The following is a 20,404-nucleotide window of genomic DNA, read 5'->3' as shown; positions in this document are numbered from 1 at the left end:
CCCGGCGAACTTTGTTCCGCCTTAATGGCAATAAATAAGCAGACTTGTTTTTTATTTCGAACGGGATAAAAAGTATCCTGGCTCTAAACTACCTCCCTGACAATTTTCAGCTAAATCGGTTCAACCGTTCTTGAGTTATAAGTGGAGTAACTAACACGACTTTCTTTTATATATATAGATGTATTTTTTATTTAGTTAGGTATCTCGTTGAATTTCAGTTAATCAAAACATTTCAAGATTTTTACTATAAAATACAAATGTATAATACTATGTATTTTTTTATTTAGTTAGGTATCTCGTTGAATTTCAGTTAATCAAAACATTTCAAGATTTTTACTATAAAATACAAATGTATAATACTATGTCTTGTCTACATATAATACCAGAGGGTAAAATTCTTAGTTTATCGACCCCGTAGTAGAGTAGGGGTATTTATCCCACAGATGAGAGATTTATCCTCTAGTCTCGCGGCACAGATGAGACAGTCTCGCGGCGACTTTTCACTTATTTTCAGTAAGTTTTATTTCATCACAGTCGTTGAAAAACTGATTGGATTTTCGGAAAACTGATGTTACCATTACCACTTTTTACTTTAAAGTGGATGGTTTCTATGGGATTAATTAATTAATTTATCGATGTTCTCTTTCAGAGCCATTAAGTATTATAGTTTGGATTTGGAGTAGACTGTTGCCTTAATTTAGGGGTACTGGGTAAGTAAGGTAAGTTGTAAGTAGGAAACAGAAACTCAATGAACAGACACAAGATGGGTATTACAAATATATTTATTCAAATTAAGAACTGAATTATAAAATAAGTAAGGAAGTTAAGCTGTGAAGTAATTACAATTAAATAATTTCATAGACTGCCGTCACTCAAACAATAATTTTGACTAGTTCAAAGAACAAATAATTTATACCTACAACAGTTCATTGATGTTTAGAATAACTAGGTATTGTTTTTATATCAAATCTAGCACCGTTCTAGCTTCATACAAAGTAAATAGAGTGACGGCATTTTCACACATTCATGTCTAAGTAAATAACATAAGAAAATTGGTTTTTCAAACAGAAAATGTCTGTTTCGTCTAGATATAATAAAAAGTCGAATAGAAAAAGTTATTTTTTATGTTGGAAGATGATCTTTGGAATCTTAGACACGAACATGTGGTGTCCATTTGGTACGTACAACAATTCAGTAAAGTAGGTATTACAAAATGTCGAAATAGGAGCCGTTATCAAAGAAGACTGTGTAGAAACACGGATGTTCATGATATTTACATAAAGCTTAGTTTATATTCCATAATTTGCTATGTTTAGTTGTTATTATTGTACATTCCATGGTGTTAGTCAAGAGTTAATGTTATATGAACCCATTTCGTATACATTTCTGATTACATTGAATGATTGTGTTGTCTACATAAACTTCAAACGATTCGATACATACATATTATGGTTTGATACTTAAATGCTAAGTAAATAAAAATAAATGTGTCAATTACTTTTTATGTGGTTACAAGTTACAAATACACGAATAGTACGTACTTATCAGAAATGTATCGAAATATTGTAATCGATTTATGGCCTCTAAATATCACGAGTTTTGAGGACATGCGTTAAAAATATTAGGAAACAAAAAGAGATCGTAATTTAACGCTTACATTATTTAGATGTCGTAAGAGGTACATGCGATGCTATACTATAAAGTATGGCCGACGTAAGGCTGTTCCTTTTACAGTTAGCAGGTTTTATTGAGTTTGCTCAAGCCGTATTTTGGAAACTTTAATATCAGCTCGTGGAAGCATGGCATGGCAACGGGCATGTCCTAATGCAGTATAAGAACGATAACATACAATATCTATGAGGTCTATCACTAAATGAATGTCTATTATACAATAATCACGTAACCCCCTAATTTTCACACTATATCTAGAGCTAGTATTTTGTATAAATTCTAACTACTCCATTCTACATTTTACTCGAGTAATCTACAATTTTATTATTGTACATGAAAAACTAGCTACTGGGATATATTTTATCTATGACATAATTTAAGTAAAATAATATTTACAAAAATAGCCACTTTCATCTGTTTGGATCCGCCTATAACTACCCTTTGTCACTCCAACGAAAAATAAGTAGATTTAACGTCTATTAAATAAGGAACTACGTTACAAAATATTTTTTAAATAAACAACAAAAACACACAGTTCATTAAAATTGAAAATAAATCGTTATTATTTAATAAAAAACGTGTAAAATACATACATACATTGGATGTATAAAATACGCTACATCGGTACAAATGCTACATAGATAGAAAACATATATAGTACATACAGTGTATCCTGTGTAAGTATAAACGCTGGCGATGGCAGGACGTGTAACAAAACTATGTGCTAAGCAAGCGGAGTCGTTCGTTTTACATGGACCAAGTTTCTTTCATAATAGTTACGCTTCTAGGAGCCATCGTATCGGAGGGAAAGCAGTCAAAAGTACAAAGGTTCTTTCTCACTTGGATCTAAAACTGATGGAATTAGTTGTCTTGTACTTGATTATTTCATTAGTCACCTACTGTTACATTTTATTTCGTCCTAAAATCCGATGGCCCCACACAAAACAAAACTGTTGTAACTGCCGATACAATCTTTGGAATTTCAAAAGTTTTATTCGAGTTCACTCCAACGTTTATTTTTTTTTAGGAATCCGCGAGTCCCTGTCGTTTCTCTTCTTCCAACATGGCGTCTAGTTCGTCCGTGAGGTTGGCAAGCATGTTTCCGATGTCGTTGAGTACGTCGACGGGTTCTGTGCTTTTTCCCTCGTCTTTTTCTGGGAGGGAGTGGGGGGTGGTGGGCTTGATATCGGGCCGCGGGGGGAGGGAGGCGAGGGGGATGCCCGCGCGTCCGTAGTCCACTGTGTGAGGACGGCCGCTGATTTGACCGCGGTTCTGCTTTATCGTGCCCGCGTTTTCGTTCGCGAACGGAATGCTGTCCGACTCGGTGCTCGAACTCGACTGTGGAAAGAAAATGGCGGTTAACGGATAGATACCTACTACTTAATACCTACATAATTTGAGGAGATATACTGAAATGATTAAGTTGTGATCTGATTACTGAATAGAAGAGTAAGCTTTTGATTCTCATGCATATTCTTCAGGGACGAAAAGATTTTCCGAAATTGTCCATCGAAAATTGGAAGGGTAAAGAAGAACGGTCATCTGTGACCCAGGCCCGACAGAAACGAGACATACCTCAGTTTTTTTGTCATGTCTTAATTAGTTAAATTATATATTTTTTATATTCGAAATCTATGTATAACACCAAAATATTACCCTTTGTTTTTGTTCAGGCGTTATACAAAAACTAATACAAAATGCCTATTTATCACCAAAATTGGTAAATGTATGTACCTAAATGTCTATTACAGCTGCTATGGAATGTATCTAGATGACCTGGAGATACAGTCGGATTATACAGGGTGGAAAAAATAATAAGATACAAAATCCAAAAATTCAATGTTACCAGCTTCCATAATCTGTACCCTATTATTGGTACCATTTGAAAGAGCTCGTGAAGCACTTTCAGAATCAGTAACTAGTTTTTCGATATCTTGTATAGTTTAGAAATAATCGAGTGAGATCTCTTATCGTTTCCACCCTGTATAATCCGGCTGTATCTCCAGGTCACCTAGATACATTCCATGGCAGCCGTAAATGGCCGTAATAGACATTTAGGTACATACATTTACCAATTTTGATGATAAATAGGCATTTTGTATTAGTTTTTGTATAACGCCTGAACAAAAACAAAGGGTAATATTTTGGTGTTATACATTGATTTCGAATATAAAAAATATATAATTTAACTAATTAAGACATGACAAAAAAACTGAGGTATGTCTCGTTTCTGTCGGGTCTGGGTTTTTTTTGTATGGGGCGTGACCGTTCTTCTTTCTTCAGAAGATTTTCTAGAAAGTGTTTCATCAGAAGATTAAAAATGTTTCAGAGATTGGAAGCCTGTTAGACCATTAGCCACTGTGATGACTTGGGACATTCTTAAGAGAGCTAAGTAATTGTAAGTTCTAGTCGTAGTTACCTTAAAACTGGCATCAGATCCCGTTCGCAGCTTATCCTCGTCATATCTCCTCGGGGGTGAAGACGGCGCGGGGGGCGGCGGCAGAAGCCCCGTGCTGTCCAGCGACACGCTCAGCGAGTCCGAGCTAGGATACGCTGGCAGGCTCAACGGGAGACTCTTCTCAGGGTGGATCTCCACAGTCGTCTGGCCGAAGCGAGTGAACGGCGCGTACTGAGAGCTCTGCCGCTTAGGCGGGTCAGGCGGCGGCTTCCGCGCCACGTGGGGACTCGCCCCGTAAGCCACGCGCTGCAAGCGAGCGGAATACGCGATCTCGTCGTACGTATAATCCGGAGACTTGTCTCTGTACGCTGGCGTCGCTTGGATTTTAGCAACTGGGCGCGGACGAACCAATCCCCTAGGACGAGGCAGCGTCCCTCCACCCTCGTAAGAACTGTCGTTCGTCGGCGTTATGTCACCGTCGTCGTACGACCGCCGCCACTGTCCCGCGCCGTAGTAGAACCCCGCGTCCGGAGAAAAAGTCGTGTGCGATGTTCTCTCTGAAGGGTCTTCTAGGCTCTCGAGCGATTTGCCGCGCGGGTGGCGGATCTGTCGACATTCGTTTGTTATTTTTAATTTTAGAACTTTTTTACAGTAAATTGTAGCGTCGTAACGACATAGAGATACGAAATTAATTATATACGAGATTTTACTCAAAAATTACGATAATCAATTTACAAACATTCAGTTAGATACTTTGTACTTTTTTTGTAGTCGAGTACAGATTAATGTTATTTACCTACCATGCCTTTCAATTTCAATGTTACAAATTAATAAGTATTAATAAGTCAGTATTATTTTTCTCGTTTAGTCTTAATAAATACATGCTACTGCCATTATAAATAAACTTACCGTTTTACATAGATACATACTAAAACTACCGTGCAGGCGTGTGCATAAACACATAAAAATATTGCGACAGTGAAAACACGCACATCGAAACATTCCGTCAAAACGGGTGCACATAAAGCTGGGTGCTGAGAACAAACTGAAACTGGCAGAGCAGTGCCATAGAGGTTTCATACCTGAATGGGGACCAGGTCTGTGCCACAAAGGGGCGTGTGTAGGGCGTCAAAGTTTAGGTCGGGGGGTTTATGGTAACTCCTGGCGTGCCGCTCCCACGGCTGGTAATGGAGCTCCCTCGGATATAAATCCTTTAGCCGATATGTCCAAGTGCGGATCGTGTTTGGAAAGAAAAGAAAACAAAACATTCACATGCTGCTTTGGGCTAGTGGTATTAGGATGCAGCGACTGACGCGTGACGGGTGACAAGGGACAACCCTGCGACTAGATTTTGATTGTCTCCAAACTTCTATTAAGTTGACCAGGGAAAGACTATTAATATCTCGACATATCTTTCGACAGTAAAATAACTGATATTTAAAGGATGTATTAGCAAAACTAAGCAAGTTATTGTTAATATTTGGCCTCAAATATATAAGTTTAAATCATAGTTAACTTGTTAATAGTCGCAGAATTGTTCACATCCTGTCATAGACAATGATGGCGATGGGTAGACATCTACAGTCTATTCGTAAGCGAAATATGGGTTTGAACATCGGGAAATGATGAAAATTTTGATACGTTTTCACGTCAATTTTCGCGCCAATCGGTCACAGAAGACCTCAATTTCCCATGTGTCCATCTATACGGCAAAATAAATATCAGCCTTGTGCTCAGGTTTTCACATGGTATATAACAACTAAAGCGTTGTTTGGCCTCAAATACATAATTTCGATTAGTTAAATTATTTTAAGCTCGTTATATAAACGCTTTATTGTTAAAAATAAGCTTAGTTAGTATAATATATTGCAGGGAAAATTAAATATTGTTTTCTTATAAATATCTTCAAAATCCTATTAGCGGTTTAGCTGCTGTATTGAAGATGGTCGATGTATGGAAATGAGATGAAAATAAAACATAAGTAACTTAAAACTAAACAAAATATAACAGGTTATTTGAAGTGATGCTTTGAAATTTTTGTTTTTGATTGAACAGAGAACTTCTAACTTGCAGTCTATTTAGTTTTTGAGACGTAAACAGTATCAATGATAGTGGACTTTGAAAATCTTTACTTTTCTGAAACATTCAAGTTAATAAAACAAATGACTGTCAGAAAAAACTACTTTTGAATTTGGAATACAAAAAAACAACACACCTTAAAACTTTTTTTCGGATATTAAAAACAAAAACTCCAAAAAGTTTTCGATCGTCCACTGTCACGTGAAGAGCTATGAAGGTCTATCGTTCTAAAACATCACTACAAACAGTAAGGAGGTGGCATGCATCCAACTGACCTGTCCAGGCTGTATCCGCGCGAAGTCCAGCGAACCCTGGTTGCTGATGCTTCGCTTGCCCGCTCTAATGTCCTTCACTCTTTTGATGGCCAGCAGTATTTTCTTTTGGTGACCGAGCCGAACGATGCCCATGTCTTCTAAGTCCTGGAAACGAGTTTTTTCAATCGTATCAGTCATAATATCATGCTAGATATTAAAAAAAAACTATTTTAAAGAACCGATTTATTTATTTATTTTTACTTCAATGCCAAAAATATTAACATTAGGCGAAATTAAGAATTTACCCTCATTATAAGGTAAAAAAATAGGATTTTGAAACTAATCATGAGTTTTCTGACTCTACGCGTTGCATGAGCGTAGGTACTTAACATTACGCTGGTAAGTAATCGTAGATGAGTAGAGTAGAGATTTTTAATTTAACTTATAAGTAAGATTTATTACATACAGATGGACTAGTCACTAGTTTACTAGGTCGTCACCTAATAAAACAGTCTTTATGAAAGTTTATGAAATGGATACGTACCTCCCAAGCGAGTTGTGTGACGTCATGCACGGTGCGGTACCCTTGAGCCACCAGTGCTGGTCCGTATTCCTCCAACCGCAGCAGTCGCAGCCATTCTTCTAGTGAACCCTGAAATTGGTAATTTGATACAGCTAAAAAAATTTTTTTAGTCCGTAATGTTTAATATCAAAAAATATTGGACACATATATTTTTATTTGTCAATCTAACAAATAATTACATAGTTATGGTGCGTTGAAGTTGCGCACGACGTCACAACGTGCGGCATTTTTAAGCAAGCGTTGACGTCACGGGCCTCTTCTTATGAACTTTGGGGCGCTTTATCTCTTTAAATTTTCATTAGTTTGAAAAAGTGAAAAATACGTGTAGTGTATTTTTTGATAAGTTAACTGACGGACTAATTAAAACTCTTGCTTTTTGACCCAGGCAACATCCCCATTATTTTACTTCTTAATTGCACGGTGGACATTCCTGACTCTCAAATCCTCCGTTTGCATTTGGTAAATAAGAGGGTCGGGCTTCTGCAGTAGTGGAGATTAAATGACCTAATAAAGATGATTTGAGACTGTAATTCTCAAGAAAAATGAGGCAATTTGCAGATGGTGTATTTTTTTTTCGTTTTAGCCAAATGACGTCCACTGCTGGACAAAGGCCTCCCCCAAGGTTTTCCACAATGAACGGTCCTGCGCTGCCCGCATCCAGGCTCTTCCCGCGACCTTTACCAGATCGTCGGTCCACCTAGTAGGAGGCCTGACCACGCTACGTCTTCCAGCCCGTGGTCGCTACTCGAGAACTTTCCTGCCCCAACGGCCATCGTCTCTACGAGCTATGTGCCCCGCCCACTGCCACTTGATTTTAGCAATTCTGCGAGCTATGTCGGTTACTTTGGTTCTCCTGCGGATCTCCTCATTTCTGATTCGATCACGCAGGGAAATGAAAGATGGTGTATTACAGTATGATATTTAAAAGTTATGTTTTGCAGGTTGACAAGTTTTCACAGTTTCATCTGGAATTATTATTTTTTAAAACCGTATGTACCTATCTATTAAGGGATTCAAAGGTCAAACTTTTGTAAGTAGACAACAGAGGACCCGGAGTAACACCAACTGATGTCTCTTAGAGTAGATAGTTCCCTGGGGGGAAGAAGGGTAGTCTTGCACCCTGAAGTGGAGTTCTGATGATAACGATGAATACTCGTACTTACCGGTATATAATCAGGCAGGTTATCAGGCACGTTCAGATTGGCAAGCTCGGCCTTTAACCTCTTGCGGTGGTTGGGTTTCTTGATGCCGACCGCTGTGAGGTCCTCGGGCGTCATGCGGGTTACTGTAGGCAGGTCATATCCCGCCTCGATGAACAGACGAGCGTATTCCTCCATCTGCAGGTCGGCTAGCCACGCGTGGATGATGTCTGGATCCTGGAATGGAGAAATTAGGGATTGTTGAAGATGGGTTGGTTGAAATAAAATGTTACTAATTTTGTTCAAGTTTCACCAAAAAAATTTACTTGTAAAAGTAACCCTTATAAGGCCCTACATTATATAGAAGTTTATAGATAGACGTTTCGTATAGTTTGCATACCTGACGTTAATTTATTATTATGTTCAACTCCTTTTAAACCTTGGACATCAGTACTGCCATGCCATGGCCACCCCAAACAAGCCCACAACTATTATATGTATGTATAGCTATCCACGCTCTTTGAGTCATGAGTGTTGCTCTAGTTATCTCTAATATTCTTCAGGATAGATACGCTATTTTAAGTGTTTAACACCAGTCTCAAATATAGCTCGCCCTGCAAGCATTTTGGGCGAGAGACAATGTGAAAGAATGCCTGAGTTTTTTTCACGTGTCTCTCACTTCTTTCTTTACCTTTATTAGGTAATAAATAGCGAATGTCTACTCACAGGTAATCCCTGCGTGATCATAGCCCGGACTCTATCCACAGTGTCCCCGCAGTGGCAAGCCGCGTGGTGGTGATGGGGCACGCGCCCAGATGCCCGCCCGCTGTCCAGGGAAGCGGAGGAATGCCTGGAGCCCGACCCAGCTGATCCGGACGACGACCCGGGGCTGTCGCGACCGGGGCTCTGTGGGTTTAGAAATAAATTATTAATTTATAGAGTGCCAAATATTTTTATCTTCCTCTGGTAAATTAGGGCTGTGGTCCTGCAGCAGAGACTAACGCCCGTATTCACAAATATTATTATGAAGTCTCACAGTGCGCGTGGACGCACAGGGTGACACACGAACCAATCACAGAGCTCTATTCAACGCTGTGCGTTCAATTTGCTGCTTCACTTAAGCAAGCATCGTTTGTGAATACGGGCGTATGTCACCTTACGATGAAAGGGATATCAGACTTATGCAAGGCTGTCGCGTACTATATTTTAAGAACATGTACACACGTATGTTACGATAAGTGTGTTGTATTGTAGGCTCGATTAGCTTATTGTTAGCGCAAGCTCACGACTCCGTTAGCAGCTAATGTAGGTAACTATAAAATTTCATAAGAATCTGTTCCGAAGACGTTAACGTTTGCATGCCTATTGTATGTTCATTAATTATAGAGTTAATAAATTGTTTACATTTACAGTTACAAGAAAGAAGAAGATCTGGGGGCACGGCAGTGCCCCCACCAAGTCGAGCAAAAAAGCGGCACGGCCGTACCATCCTTTTCTCGAAGCAATTCAGGCCATTTTCGACTGCCTGTAACTTCGTTGTGGATAAAACTAGAAGGCTGAATTTTCATTAGCTATGCAGGCATTGTAAAGACACGGTATATTTAAAATTTCATTCAATTTGAACCAGTAGTTTAAGAATTATAACTGGTCAAAGTTACTTAATTTTGTCACTCACTGACTCACTGACTCACTGACTCACTGACTCACCGATCATCAAAACTCTAAGGCACTTCTAGCAGACCTAGAAGTTTCAAATTTGGAATATAAGTAGTGTTTGGTGTATGAATCAAGGAAAAACTAAAATATTTGGGGGCACGGTAGTGCAACCGCCAAGTCGAGTAAAATTTTTCAATTTCGGTCCAGTTTTCTAGATACATAACTGCTGTCTACAAAATACAAAAAGAAATGAGATTTGGGGGCACGGTAGTGCAACCGCCAAGTCGAGTAAAATTTTTCAATTTCGGTCCAGTTTTCTAGATACATAACTGCTGTCTACAAAATACAAAAAGAAATGAGATCCCATCAAAAACAATACTTGTCAAAAAAACCAAGTCTCGCAACTCAGTTGTTCTACGGTAAAAAGTTGTGAGATCCATGTAATACCAAGTCCAGGCCAGGAAATCTTTAACGTTTTACATAAATATATTGACTTGGCCATCGCATGAAAACACGTGTAAATTAAATTATTTAGTGCGATGGCCAAGTCAATATATTTATGTAAAACGTTAAAGATTTCCTGGCCTGGACTTGGTATTACATGGATCTCACAACTTTTTACCGTAGAACAACTGAGTTGCGAGACTTGGTTTTTTTGACAAGTATTGTTTTTGATGGGATAAGTGCTTACCTGAGTCATATCAATGCCCTGGTCGTCGCTAAGCGCTAGCTGGTGATGGTAGTACACAGCAGCTTTATGAGTGAGCGGCTGTGACGGCGGGGGGAAAGTGAACGTCCCTCCTCCCGCGGGGCTCTTCCCCAAACTACCACTGGCCCCGCTGACCCCAGACACCCCCGACACCGTACTCCCATAATCGGAGTGGTCATCTGCAAAACAAAAATGGTCAGATTTTCGACACAAGGCGAAATTCACAGAACTAGTCCGGCCAAATTGGCTATCTGTCATCTTCAGATTATCTGCGGGTTCGTGGAAAACACGCCTACGTTTGTGGGTTGTTTCGCAAGTTTTTGTGGCGTTTGCAATGTTGGGATGAAATGTTGAACAGATTATTTAATTTGTAAGAAAGTTATTATTAGATCTAATAAAACTGCTCCTGTTTTTCAGACAGGACCGAACTCTCCGTCTTACCAGTGTGAGATTTCAAAAAAATCGCCGGCTTTTCAGTGTGCTTATGATGATTGCTCCTCATAGGTCAAGTCACAGGACATATAATTTCTATGTTCTGTGGGTCAAGTAGTTTCTTATTCGAAACTGGACAGTTTAACAGTTCTCCCGGGACCTTCATTGGTTGAGTTTTTACTGTAGCTGTAGATCCTGCCTAAACAGGAGTTGCAGCGGTGAAAACGAGAGGTGGGAATAGTCATGTAGTCGAAGCTTGAGTTTTAGTGTCGGTAGTACCAGAGGTGATGGTATGTGACGGCGTATCAGGCGGCTGCGGATACGGCTGCTCCTCGCACGACGCGTAGCCCTGCGAGCCGAAGCTGGACCCCGAGTGGCGGTGCTGAACACACCTTTATTACCAGAAAACAAGGCTCACCTCTTGTATGTGACGGCGTATCAGGCGGCTGCGGGTACGGCTGCTCCTCGCACGACGCGTAGCCCTGCGAGCCGAAGCTGGACCCCGAGTGGCGGTGCTGCGGGGTGCCGAACGCGTCTCCTGGCACGGCGGGGGGCGGCACTCGCTTGGCCGTGGCAGTTTTGCCGGCGCCGCTGCCGCCGCGAGACATCCCGCCCACTGGAAGAAGAGAAATTGACGAAATTAAGAAAAATACCAATATTGAGGTGACCGACAATAGCGGTCAAGCTGTAGACCCTGGGTGGCTACACAGGAGTTGCAGCGGTGGGAATAGTCCCGTAATATTGAAGTGATATGTTTCTCTATTGATATGATTGAAGTCTATAAACAAAAAAAAAATTTGAATTTTTATAGGAAATGAGCAATTGAGCATGTAGGAAAAGATGAATCTTCCTTTGATCTGATCGGCGTTGTATCATAAAAACAATATTTTAATAGTCATGTAGACTTTGTATCAGGTATTTCCTGTTTTGACTTTCGTATCATAAGATGGCAACTAACAAGGTAGAGCTGTAGAGATATCAACAAAGAATTTAAGGAGACAAACTGCTAAAAGCTTCGTTATTTACTCTCGGTGCCTTACGCAGCCGAAACGGAGTGGAAACTTCAATTTATTTTATTGAAGAATAAACTGGCAAATAAATTCAAGAGGTACAACAAAGAATTTATTTTCAGTGTTGCCGTTGTACCACATAATTTAAGAAACCTCCGCATATCCGCGCTGGCGCAATAATAATAAACTTTTGATGAGGCCCATCAGCCCATATTCTGTTATCAGGGCCACGCAGCGCACCAATCTGACGTAAGTAACTTTCGCCGCGATTGTTGATAAGACAGGGGAGGGGCGAATTCGGTAATGAGCCAAATCCACCATCAATCATGTTCAGGCAGGCTTCAGTCGATCTCCGCGCTCTGATCTGATCGCACACCTAATTGCTTGAGCCGAATCGATAAACCTAACTAATGGGCGGGAAAAATCGACGTCAAATTAATAACGATGCAACCCGGATACCAAAAAAGTTACAGAATTTATGCGGGAATTAAGCTGTTGTGAGTGTAAACAATTTTTTCGCCGGCGAACAACATTTCAGACAACTCTTTACAGTAAACAGGGGAACATTTTAGACTTGTTTTTTTGCTCGACAGTTGTCGGAGCCCTTTTATTTTATCCCAACTAATATTATAAATGCGAAAGTAACTCTGTCTGTCTGTCTGTCTGTCTGTCTGTCTGTCTGTCTGTCTGTTACGCTTTCCCGCTTAAACCTCGCAACCGATTTTGATGAAATTTGGCATAGAGATAGTTTGAGTCCCGGGAAAGAACATAGGATAGTTTTTATCCCGGTTTTTGAAACAGGGACGCGCGCGATAAAGTTTTTCTGTGACAGACAAAATTCCACGCGGGCGAAGCCGCGGGCGGAAAGCTAGTCTTGCAATAAAACAAGATTTATTTACATTCTCACAAACGAATAATGATCGGACCTGTATGAATATTTACGGTTGTAGTAGCGTAAATATTTTTCTTGAGTTGGTCCGCGGCTTTCTTTTATGATTAAAATTATTCCTTCAATTACCTGCACGCAATCATCGGAATATTTAAGAGGCAAGGCAATTACGATACAACATTAATAAAGCATTGAGATGTGAGCAAGGGTTTTTAAACCGCTTCGACAAAATTATAATAAGATTTTATAACTTTAAAGTTAAAAACTTATAATGGTTTAAATTAGCCTTGATTGTGTTCATAAAAATCCATTTCCGATGATCTCTATTTTAGTCTACGAATATTTTAGATCACATTTTTGAGAAGTCCCTTTTAGAGTTCACCTTCGTAAACCTAAGAAGGTGCGTTAAGCGGTAGCAATCTCACTTTACACCAGCTGGTTCAGGCTTTGAATAAAAAATTCTAAACGGCTCGTGTTTATTAAGAGGCTCCAAATTGAGGGGCTCGTAAACCAGGTGTCGCCGGACGTTACTTTGGAGTCATGGCAGGTATAATCCGGCCAACATCAGGAGCTACTTACGTTTATCACCGCCTAACGGCCTTCATTACTTGAGCGGGATTACTCGGCAACCTCCTAAAGTTTGATGGATCTTCATGACATGGGTTGCGCTGACTTTTTATGGCACGTAAAAGTGTAGTCGGAATTTATTGTAGAAAAAGGACTGGAAGGTTTTCGTACCGTTTTTGCAGCAAGACAGGTTTCAATTTCAATTAATTGATAGCCATTATTCTTAATTACTAGGTCTTATCTAAATGCAAAGCGCTGATTGTTATTTGTCAACAATTTCGCACAGGAAATCCCAAAGATTATTGTAAGCTAGTTAACAAATAATGAGTTATAGTAATTCCAACTGATCATAACCCCGATAGTTGTGCTGCTGAGATGTAATTATTCTGTAATCAACAATTACAAGATCGTATCGTTGATAGGAAGCAATAATGGTTAATTTTGCTCAATTATCTTAACTTTGTGTAGATCCTAAACGCCGTAATTGCTCGGCTATCTTTGCCGACATGCCGATAGACATGTGATAGATAGGTGATCTTGACACCAGTGGTGTTTAATATAATAACTTATAACGAGCGGGGAAACAGCAGCCAGTACTTTTATTAGGGCTAGTACTTATAGACTGACAAATGAACTGGAAGATTTCACAGCTCCATTAGTGACAGCTATAGGTAATAAAGCCATAACTTCTTGCTTGCTTTATGCTTTCTCTGAATGGACTTAGCACAGGAGTTTTCCTAGTACCTACCTATTCACTAGCTTTTAATCAACTTCAAAAAGGAGGACGTTCTCAATTCGGTTGCTATTTTTAATTGTACCTACATTTAATATAATTTTCACGGTCTCGAAAAGTTGACATACTTCCAACCCAAAAAACAAATTTTTTAAAATTTACTCCAAGATTACCTGAAAATTAGGAGCACTTTACATAAAGTAGGATCAAAGGAGCACAGAAGAAGAAGAAGAATCTGTATGAACGCAGCCTAATGTTAAGTGAACGTGTACCAATCTGCTAATTACTGACCATTAGTCCGCGAACGTTTATCGACGCCAATGACGACTTTACAACGTTTGATTTAAAGATTACATTAATTGCTCTTTTATAAAACTGGTGTCGCTGGGGCGTTGCTCTGATCCATTAGAACAGAGAGGTTTTAGAAACTTCAGATGTCATAATTATACATGGTTAGTACCTATAAAAGTTTCTCGTCATTTATGTTATAATTTAAATATTTGAAATTTTGAAGGAGCTAGTTTTTCCAGAAGATTAAAACCTAGGTAGGTTCTTTCGTCTTTCAAAAGCTCTTGAAATGGAAAGAGTTCGATAAAAAAACATGCCAGCTTAAGAAGCCCATTCTTTGGTTGTGTTCATTCAAAATCATGGTTTTATGTGATGCTTCTATAAAGCAATAGATGATCTTCAAAAATCGAAAGAGTATTTGGTTCTATTGGTTCCTTGCTACTGACAACGCCGTTAAAATTGTCATTCCTCACGCGAATTTATCAAATCACAAATGCGGCGCCGGCGCATGTTATTTATAGAGGAACACGCTGTTTGTGTTTAGATGCGACGTGCTTTTTATTGGAATCGATTAGTTTGTCTTTTCGAATAGGTACGAACATTTTCATTAAGATGTCTGCGGTATAAATGCCTCTCAACTTTTCACAACGACCGGTCCTGCACTGCCGCATCCAGGTGCTCTCGCGATCTTCACCAGATCGTTGGTCCACCGAAGGTTTACCTCTGCATAATAACCTAGTACTAGTACTAAGTACGCCATGAAGCCACAAAACATAAAGATCGTTGTAGAACATTAAATTTCTCCAAGCCTTTGCACTACATGTTCAAATATTTATGTTACTATTAAATATTTAACATACTGGTGCCATGCTCAATGAATCAGTAAACGAAGGCGCCACCCAAGCGGCCGTAGAATCGCTCGCTTTGATATATTGTTCCAATTGGTTTAATGGGCATGTATTGATAGATTTCACTATGTAAATATCAGCCTTATTCATATAGATATACAGACGTCGAGCTCTATAAGCAAACGATCTTAAACTTAGTATTTTATTACCGCGAATTTCTAATCAACCGACATATTTAAGATAACCATTTAATGTGGGCTTAGCAAACCTTTAATAGCATTACAAATGCAGGTCGCGGTTGTAAACTGAGCAGAATTACAAGGTATATAAATGTCTCCCAGAATAACCCAATAAATAAATTATTAAATACTTCGCTGGAGGACATACGACATGTGCTTAATTTATTCACACCATAATTAGATACGAAATTAACAAATGCTGGAGTACTAGAGTTGTGGTTTATTAAATTAAAGTTGTTGTATTGCTTGAGGCCTTCTAGATGGACATATTTTAGTTGCAAATTTAACCAAATATCTCTCAGCATTAATTCGTATTAAAGTCACTGATTATTGCATAGGACTATTAACACCGGAGTCGGTGTATTGCCTTGGGGAACACCTTTATACAACAGTGTTGGCGATCAGATTTACACAAAAGGTCGAAGCATGCTGAAAGATTTATAAATTACTTAAGTATATTATTTTCCAATAAAACAGTAATCATAAATTAACTTAGGAGCTCGATAATCCTACTTTTATAGCCTTGTCAAAGGCAGTTATAAGTTCAGCCTTGCAGCTGGCCGCTATCTTTGTAGTGACTAATTGACTGGGGACAATGGACCGAGTACTGGACTTTCACTGTACTTGAAAACATAGAAAATTGAATTTAAACTACTTTTTATTTGGGTTTAAATTGGATAGGTTTTGTCACTTTTGTAACTGAGAGTGTAATAGTGACTGAGTTTCTTGCGCTGCTTCTTCTCAGCACTGGCCCATTTATTGTCCCGAAGCAGTGGTAGGGTTAATATTGGGACGTGTAAAAGCGCTTTTTTAAAGCCTATTTGCAAAAATAAATGAATTTTATTTTATTTTATCTTAATTATTGAATTACTCAAACTTCTGGTGAAAGAAATGGCAAGTGTCGTCACAAATATTTTATGACAAGGGAAAAAGGAAAACACTGGCCTACTTACTGACTGAAACCAAACCCATTTCATGGATATTGATCATAACAGTAAACAAGTTTACTAAAAGCCAAGGAAATATTGACTCAGTGCAACAAAACAATGAAAACAAGGAAGCTATATTACGTCGATAGCTTGTTGTGTTTAGTATGGAACCTATCCTGATACTTTTGTTCCAATTGAAAGTGAGAATATGCTCTTTTGAGAGAAGTGAAGTAGTACCTATATTAAGTTTATGATAGAGACAACATTTTGTAATCACTAACTCTATGTAACCTACATTCGAGTTACCATCTCATGGCTTTACGTCCAAAGTAGACCGAGGGGAGCTGAGTAAAACAACGTTTTTATTAACCCGCGGGCACTCTCCTTAATTAATCTTGAACATTAATTGACTGTGATGCACCCGACAACGAGGAGGATAACGAAAATTACGACTTTTGCACTTTAATTAAAGTTTCAAATTGATTGACAGCGCCATTGAAAAAATACTTAGGAGGAGCAGATATGGTAGGCTGTAAGAATATTACTTATTATTTTTATTCTGTTGCTCTTTAAAGCAAGTCAAGTGGATGTGAGATTCACTTTTACTTAATTTTTTTTTCTATAAATGATAGTAGCTTTAGATGAGAAGTGTTTAAAATTAAAAAAAAGATGATTTGATTCTTCGACATAAATGGACAATCATTGCAGTCATTTTACTTACTCTTACTATAAGTGGGCCAAAATTAATATTCCTAACCACGTTTGGTAAGTAGTAGGTGAAAGATCTTATATTGAACAATGAAAACGTCGATATAGATAGATTTTTATAACGTCGTAAGACGCGCTTATAAAATGTGCTAAGAGCTGTTATACAGCCTATAAAGTGCCATTGTCTATGCGCAGCAGAGCGGTTGTATGCCTCTTGGTGTTATGGCATTGTTCTTATGGCTAATAAATGGAGGATGGATGTGGCACTTTTACGTTTTGTCTCGTGCGATATGGCACTTGATTGATGAGCTGATCTAAATAAGTTTCGTTATTAATGATCGAGAAATGTCACGGTTACTACTGATATATGGCGTGTTCAAAAACTAGAGAATACAAACAAAATAATTGAGATTTATAATCGACTCTACTAGAACACTATCACTACATAGTAATAAAACAAAGTCGCATTCCGCTGTTTGTCCCTATGTATGCTTAGATCTCTAAAACTACGCAACGGATTTTGATGCGGGTTTTTTTTAAATAGATAGTGTTTCAAGAGGAAGGTTTATATGTCTACTTAGCATCCGTGCGAAGACGGGGCGGGTTGCTAGTTTTCGTTATAGTAAGGGCACTTGATTAAAGCTTACGGTTCTATTTTGGTTTTTTGGTTGCTTTTGCATTTTCTAAAGTCATTATTAAAGAAATAAACAGTCTGTAATTATGTCTAAAATTCAAATCAAGCGTGGTGTGGTAGTGGCTCCATAAAACTATAGGGGAGCATTAATACGATCCGGTTCGATATGCCTATCAATTTCGCTATTATATTATACCTGATCTGGTACAGTCAGGTGGACAAAGCTATTTTAAACTTTGCATAATTATAAGGAAACCCATCCCAGTGGAAAATGATAATGTGACTTGGCTAAATTAGTTTTTCTATCTTATTCGGTTCTGGTTTTCAAACAGCCAAAGAATAATTTGACAAATTATAATGTCTGATGTCTTCTTAGTTTATAGGACAACTCTACAGCCTGTCTTCCAGCATTCAACAGATCTATTCCGCAATAACTTCATCTAATTTATTTCTGTTGCTTATTCTACATTATAATATTGGATTGAAGTAGGAAGTGATTTTGTAGACATAACTAATTTAATAGGTATGTCTTAAAATTGCAGCTAGAGTTTGAAAACTAAAGATCATTAACCCTTATTATTTATTTCTCGAGATAAATCTATACTAATATTATAAATGCGAACTATCTGTCTGTCTGCCTGTCTTGCTTTCACGTCTAAGCCACAGAACCGATTTTGATGAAATTTGGCATAGAGATAGTTTGAGTCCCGGGAAAGGACATAGGATAGTTTTTATCCCGGTTTTTGAAACAGGGATGCGCGCGATAAAGTTTTTCTGTGCCAGACAAAATTCCACGCCGGCGAAGCCGCAGCGGAAAGCTAGTAAAAATGAATAGAAAAAAGCTCACGACTTAACCGTAACCAAAAAGTTCTAAAACGAGATCATAGTTCTTCAATCGCTCAGACTCGTTTATATCAATATCGATTCTCGAATATCAAATTATCGTGCCCGACTGTACATTACCTGTAATTAAGACCGGACTAAAGTAGCTGGCACATTTTTATTTCGTTTTGCTAGATGATGTCATGTGATTATGCAATTTGTGGTTATCATACGATGTTAATCGAATTCGATTCGTTCCATGATGTCACAGGATCTAGGAGGAATACTAATTTGATGCAGTTTTATGTCTATAAAAAGAGTATGATCGCCAATGTGAAATATCGATAGCATATAAGTGCCTACTGTACGGTGTATTTATAAAGTGTTTTAGTCTCTTTTCCGAACCATTTTGTAATTTAATCAAGTATCCGATTTTATTTATAGCCTGGCATTACTATTACTACTTAATAGTGCATCATGGAATTTCTACTATTTTCAATCTAGGTATTATAGCAACCAACGTTGTTAATAATTTTCAATTTATTCATAGCTGGACTTAACTAAGCTCAGCTTTTAACAGTTGTTCAAAAAGTTAAAAATCTTTTTTGCAATAAATTACAGTTTTAGGCTGAGTTGAGCCACCTAACTTAGACCGTAATTTTGACGATAAGTAACCGGTGCTTTTTTTTTGGATTTTGACAGATTTTTGACCTTTGGCTAAGTCAAAGTAAGATGATGCAACTTAGCCTATTTATCTAGAGATACTGAAAATCTAAGAGATCGCTTCATGAGCGATAAGACTGCCTAAGTACAACTTACTTTGTGTGTTCCTTTTCTTTCTGTTATGTTATTTGGTGTGCAATAAAGTGTATTTATTATTATTATCTAACTATGCAATCCACAGTATTCATTCAACCACAACATTATAATAATATCAGAAACGCTCTCTAAAACTTTTAGGCTCGTTTCTGAGGGCCCAGAGGTGGGGCGAGTGAAACAAAGGGCACTATTATCGCTCATTACGTGTAACAATTAGCCGGCCGTCGGACCGCCCGCTAATGAGTTAAATGTTACAATTAGTTTCGCTTGTGCAACACTTCGCGTCTAAACATGGACGCCAAGTCCGTCTTTCCTGGGGCCCCGCGATTTAGGGGGCCCTTGTCTGCTCTCAAAATTATAGAAATACAGTAATCTATGAATAAATACCTACTGACCATTGGGCACTGACACCAATAACACGGGTCAACAAAAAAATTTTTTTTTTTTGCGTATGGATTTTACTTATTATATTCTGATTATATAAGCAAATTTATATAAAAAAGTGCGATTACAAATCGAAAATATTTGCTTTTTAAGAAGTTATAGCGATTTGAATATTCCATCTTCATAGTAGAATGTCTCTAAAGATGCACGTCCCATTCTCATTGGGATATATTTATAAATAATTATGGGGGCTTATTCGCAAGAACAAGGGCCACGCTTTCATCAAAATATAGTGAGATTTGAGAGACGACGTTACCAAGGCCAGTATACTGAAAGCATGATAGGGTTAGATTTATGCGAAAAATCTTCTATGGAACGTGACAGGAAATTAGAACTATACATTTTTAATAAATATTTGGACTCTATTTTAAATTTTCTCTTGTGAGAATGAATCTTAAATGGATGTTTGGTACGTTTTAATAATTATAAAAAATGAATGAAAGAAAGAAAAAAATATGTTTGGCAACAAATTGAATCATCTCTATGTTCATGTTTCATACATTCATTGATATGAATTTTTCTATTTTTTACACATAAAATCAAATTCAGAACA

General features: G+C 38.2%; 1 protein-coding gene across 4 annotated transcripts in view; it reads right to left on the bottom strand.

Moving 5' to 3' along the window:
- Positions 1-970: 970 nt before the first annotated feature.
- ckn (CRK like proto-oncogene, adaptor protein) overlaps positions 971-20,404 on the bottom strand; it is a 166,879-nt gene continuing 147,445 nt past the window's right edge. For 2 of the 4 annotated variants that reach the window (XM_028322666.1, XM_028322692.1), the window contains 9 exons: positions 11,340-11,537; positions 10,472-10,668; positions 8,851-9,030; positions 8,149-8,361; positions 6,947-7,054; positions 6,424-6,567; positions 5,152-5,280; positions 4,091-4,675; positions 971-3,009 (listed from right to left, as the gene is read on the bottom strand). In XM_028322666.1, the coding sequence (XP_028178467.1) occupies positions 2,695-3,009; positions 4,091-4,675; positions 5,152-5,280; positions 6,424-6,567; positions 6,947-7,054; positions 8,149-8,361; positions 8,851-9,030; positions 10,472-10,668; positions 11,340-11,537 (2,069 nt within the window). In that variant the 3' untranslated portion in view covers positions 971-2,694. Of the gene's footprint in view, positions 3,010-4,090; positions 4,676-5,151; positions 5,281-6,423; positions 6,568-6,946; positions 7,055-8,148; positions 8,362-8,850; positions 9,031-10,471; positions 10,672-11,209; positions 11,290-11,339; positions 11,538-20,404 lie in introns of all 4 variants that reach the window. The other 2 variants (XM_028322673.1, XM_028322682.1) reach the window with 2 other exon arrangements.

The sequence above is a fragment of the Ostrinia furnacalis genome, unplaced genomic scaffold (assembly GCF_004193835.3).
Source record: "Ostrinia furnacalis isolate ACB-3 unplaced genomic scaffold, ASM419383v2 OfSCF0465, whole genome shotgun sequence".
NCBI classification, from domain to species: domain Eukaryota; kingdom Metazoa; phylum Arthropoda; class Insecta; order Lepidoptera; family Crambidae; genus Ostrinia; species Ostrinia furnacalis.
Note: the sequence above shows the minus strand (reverse complement) of the source record. Positions and strands in the feature narration are given on the sequence as shown.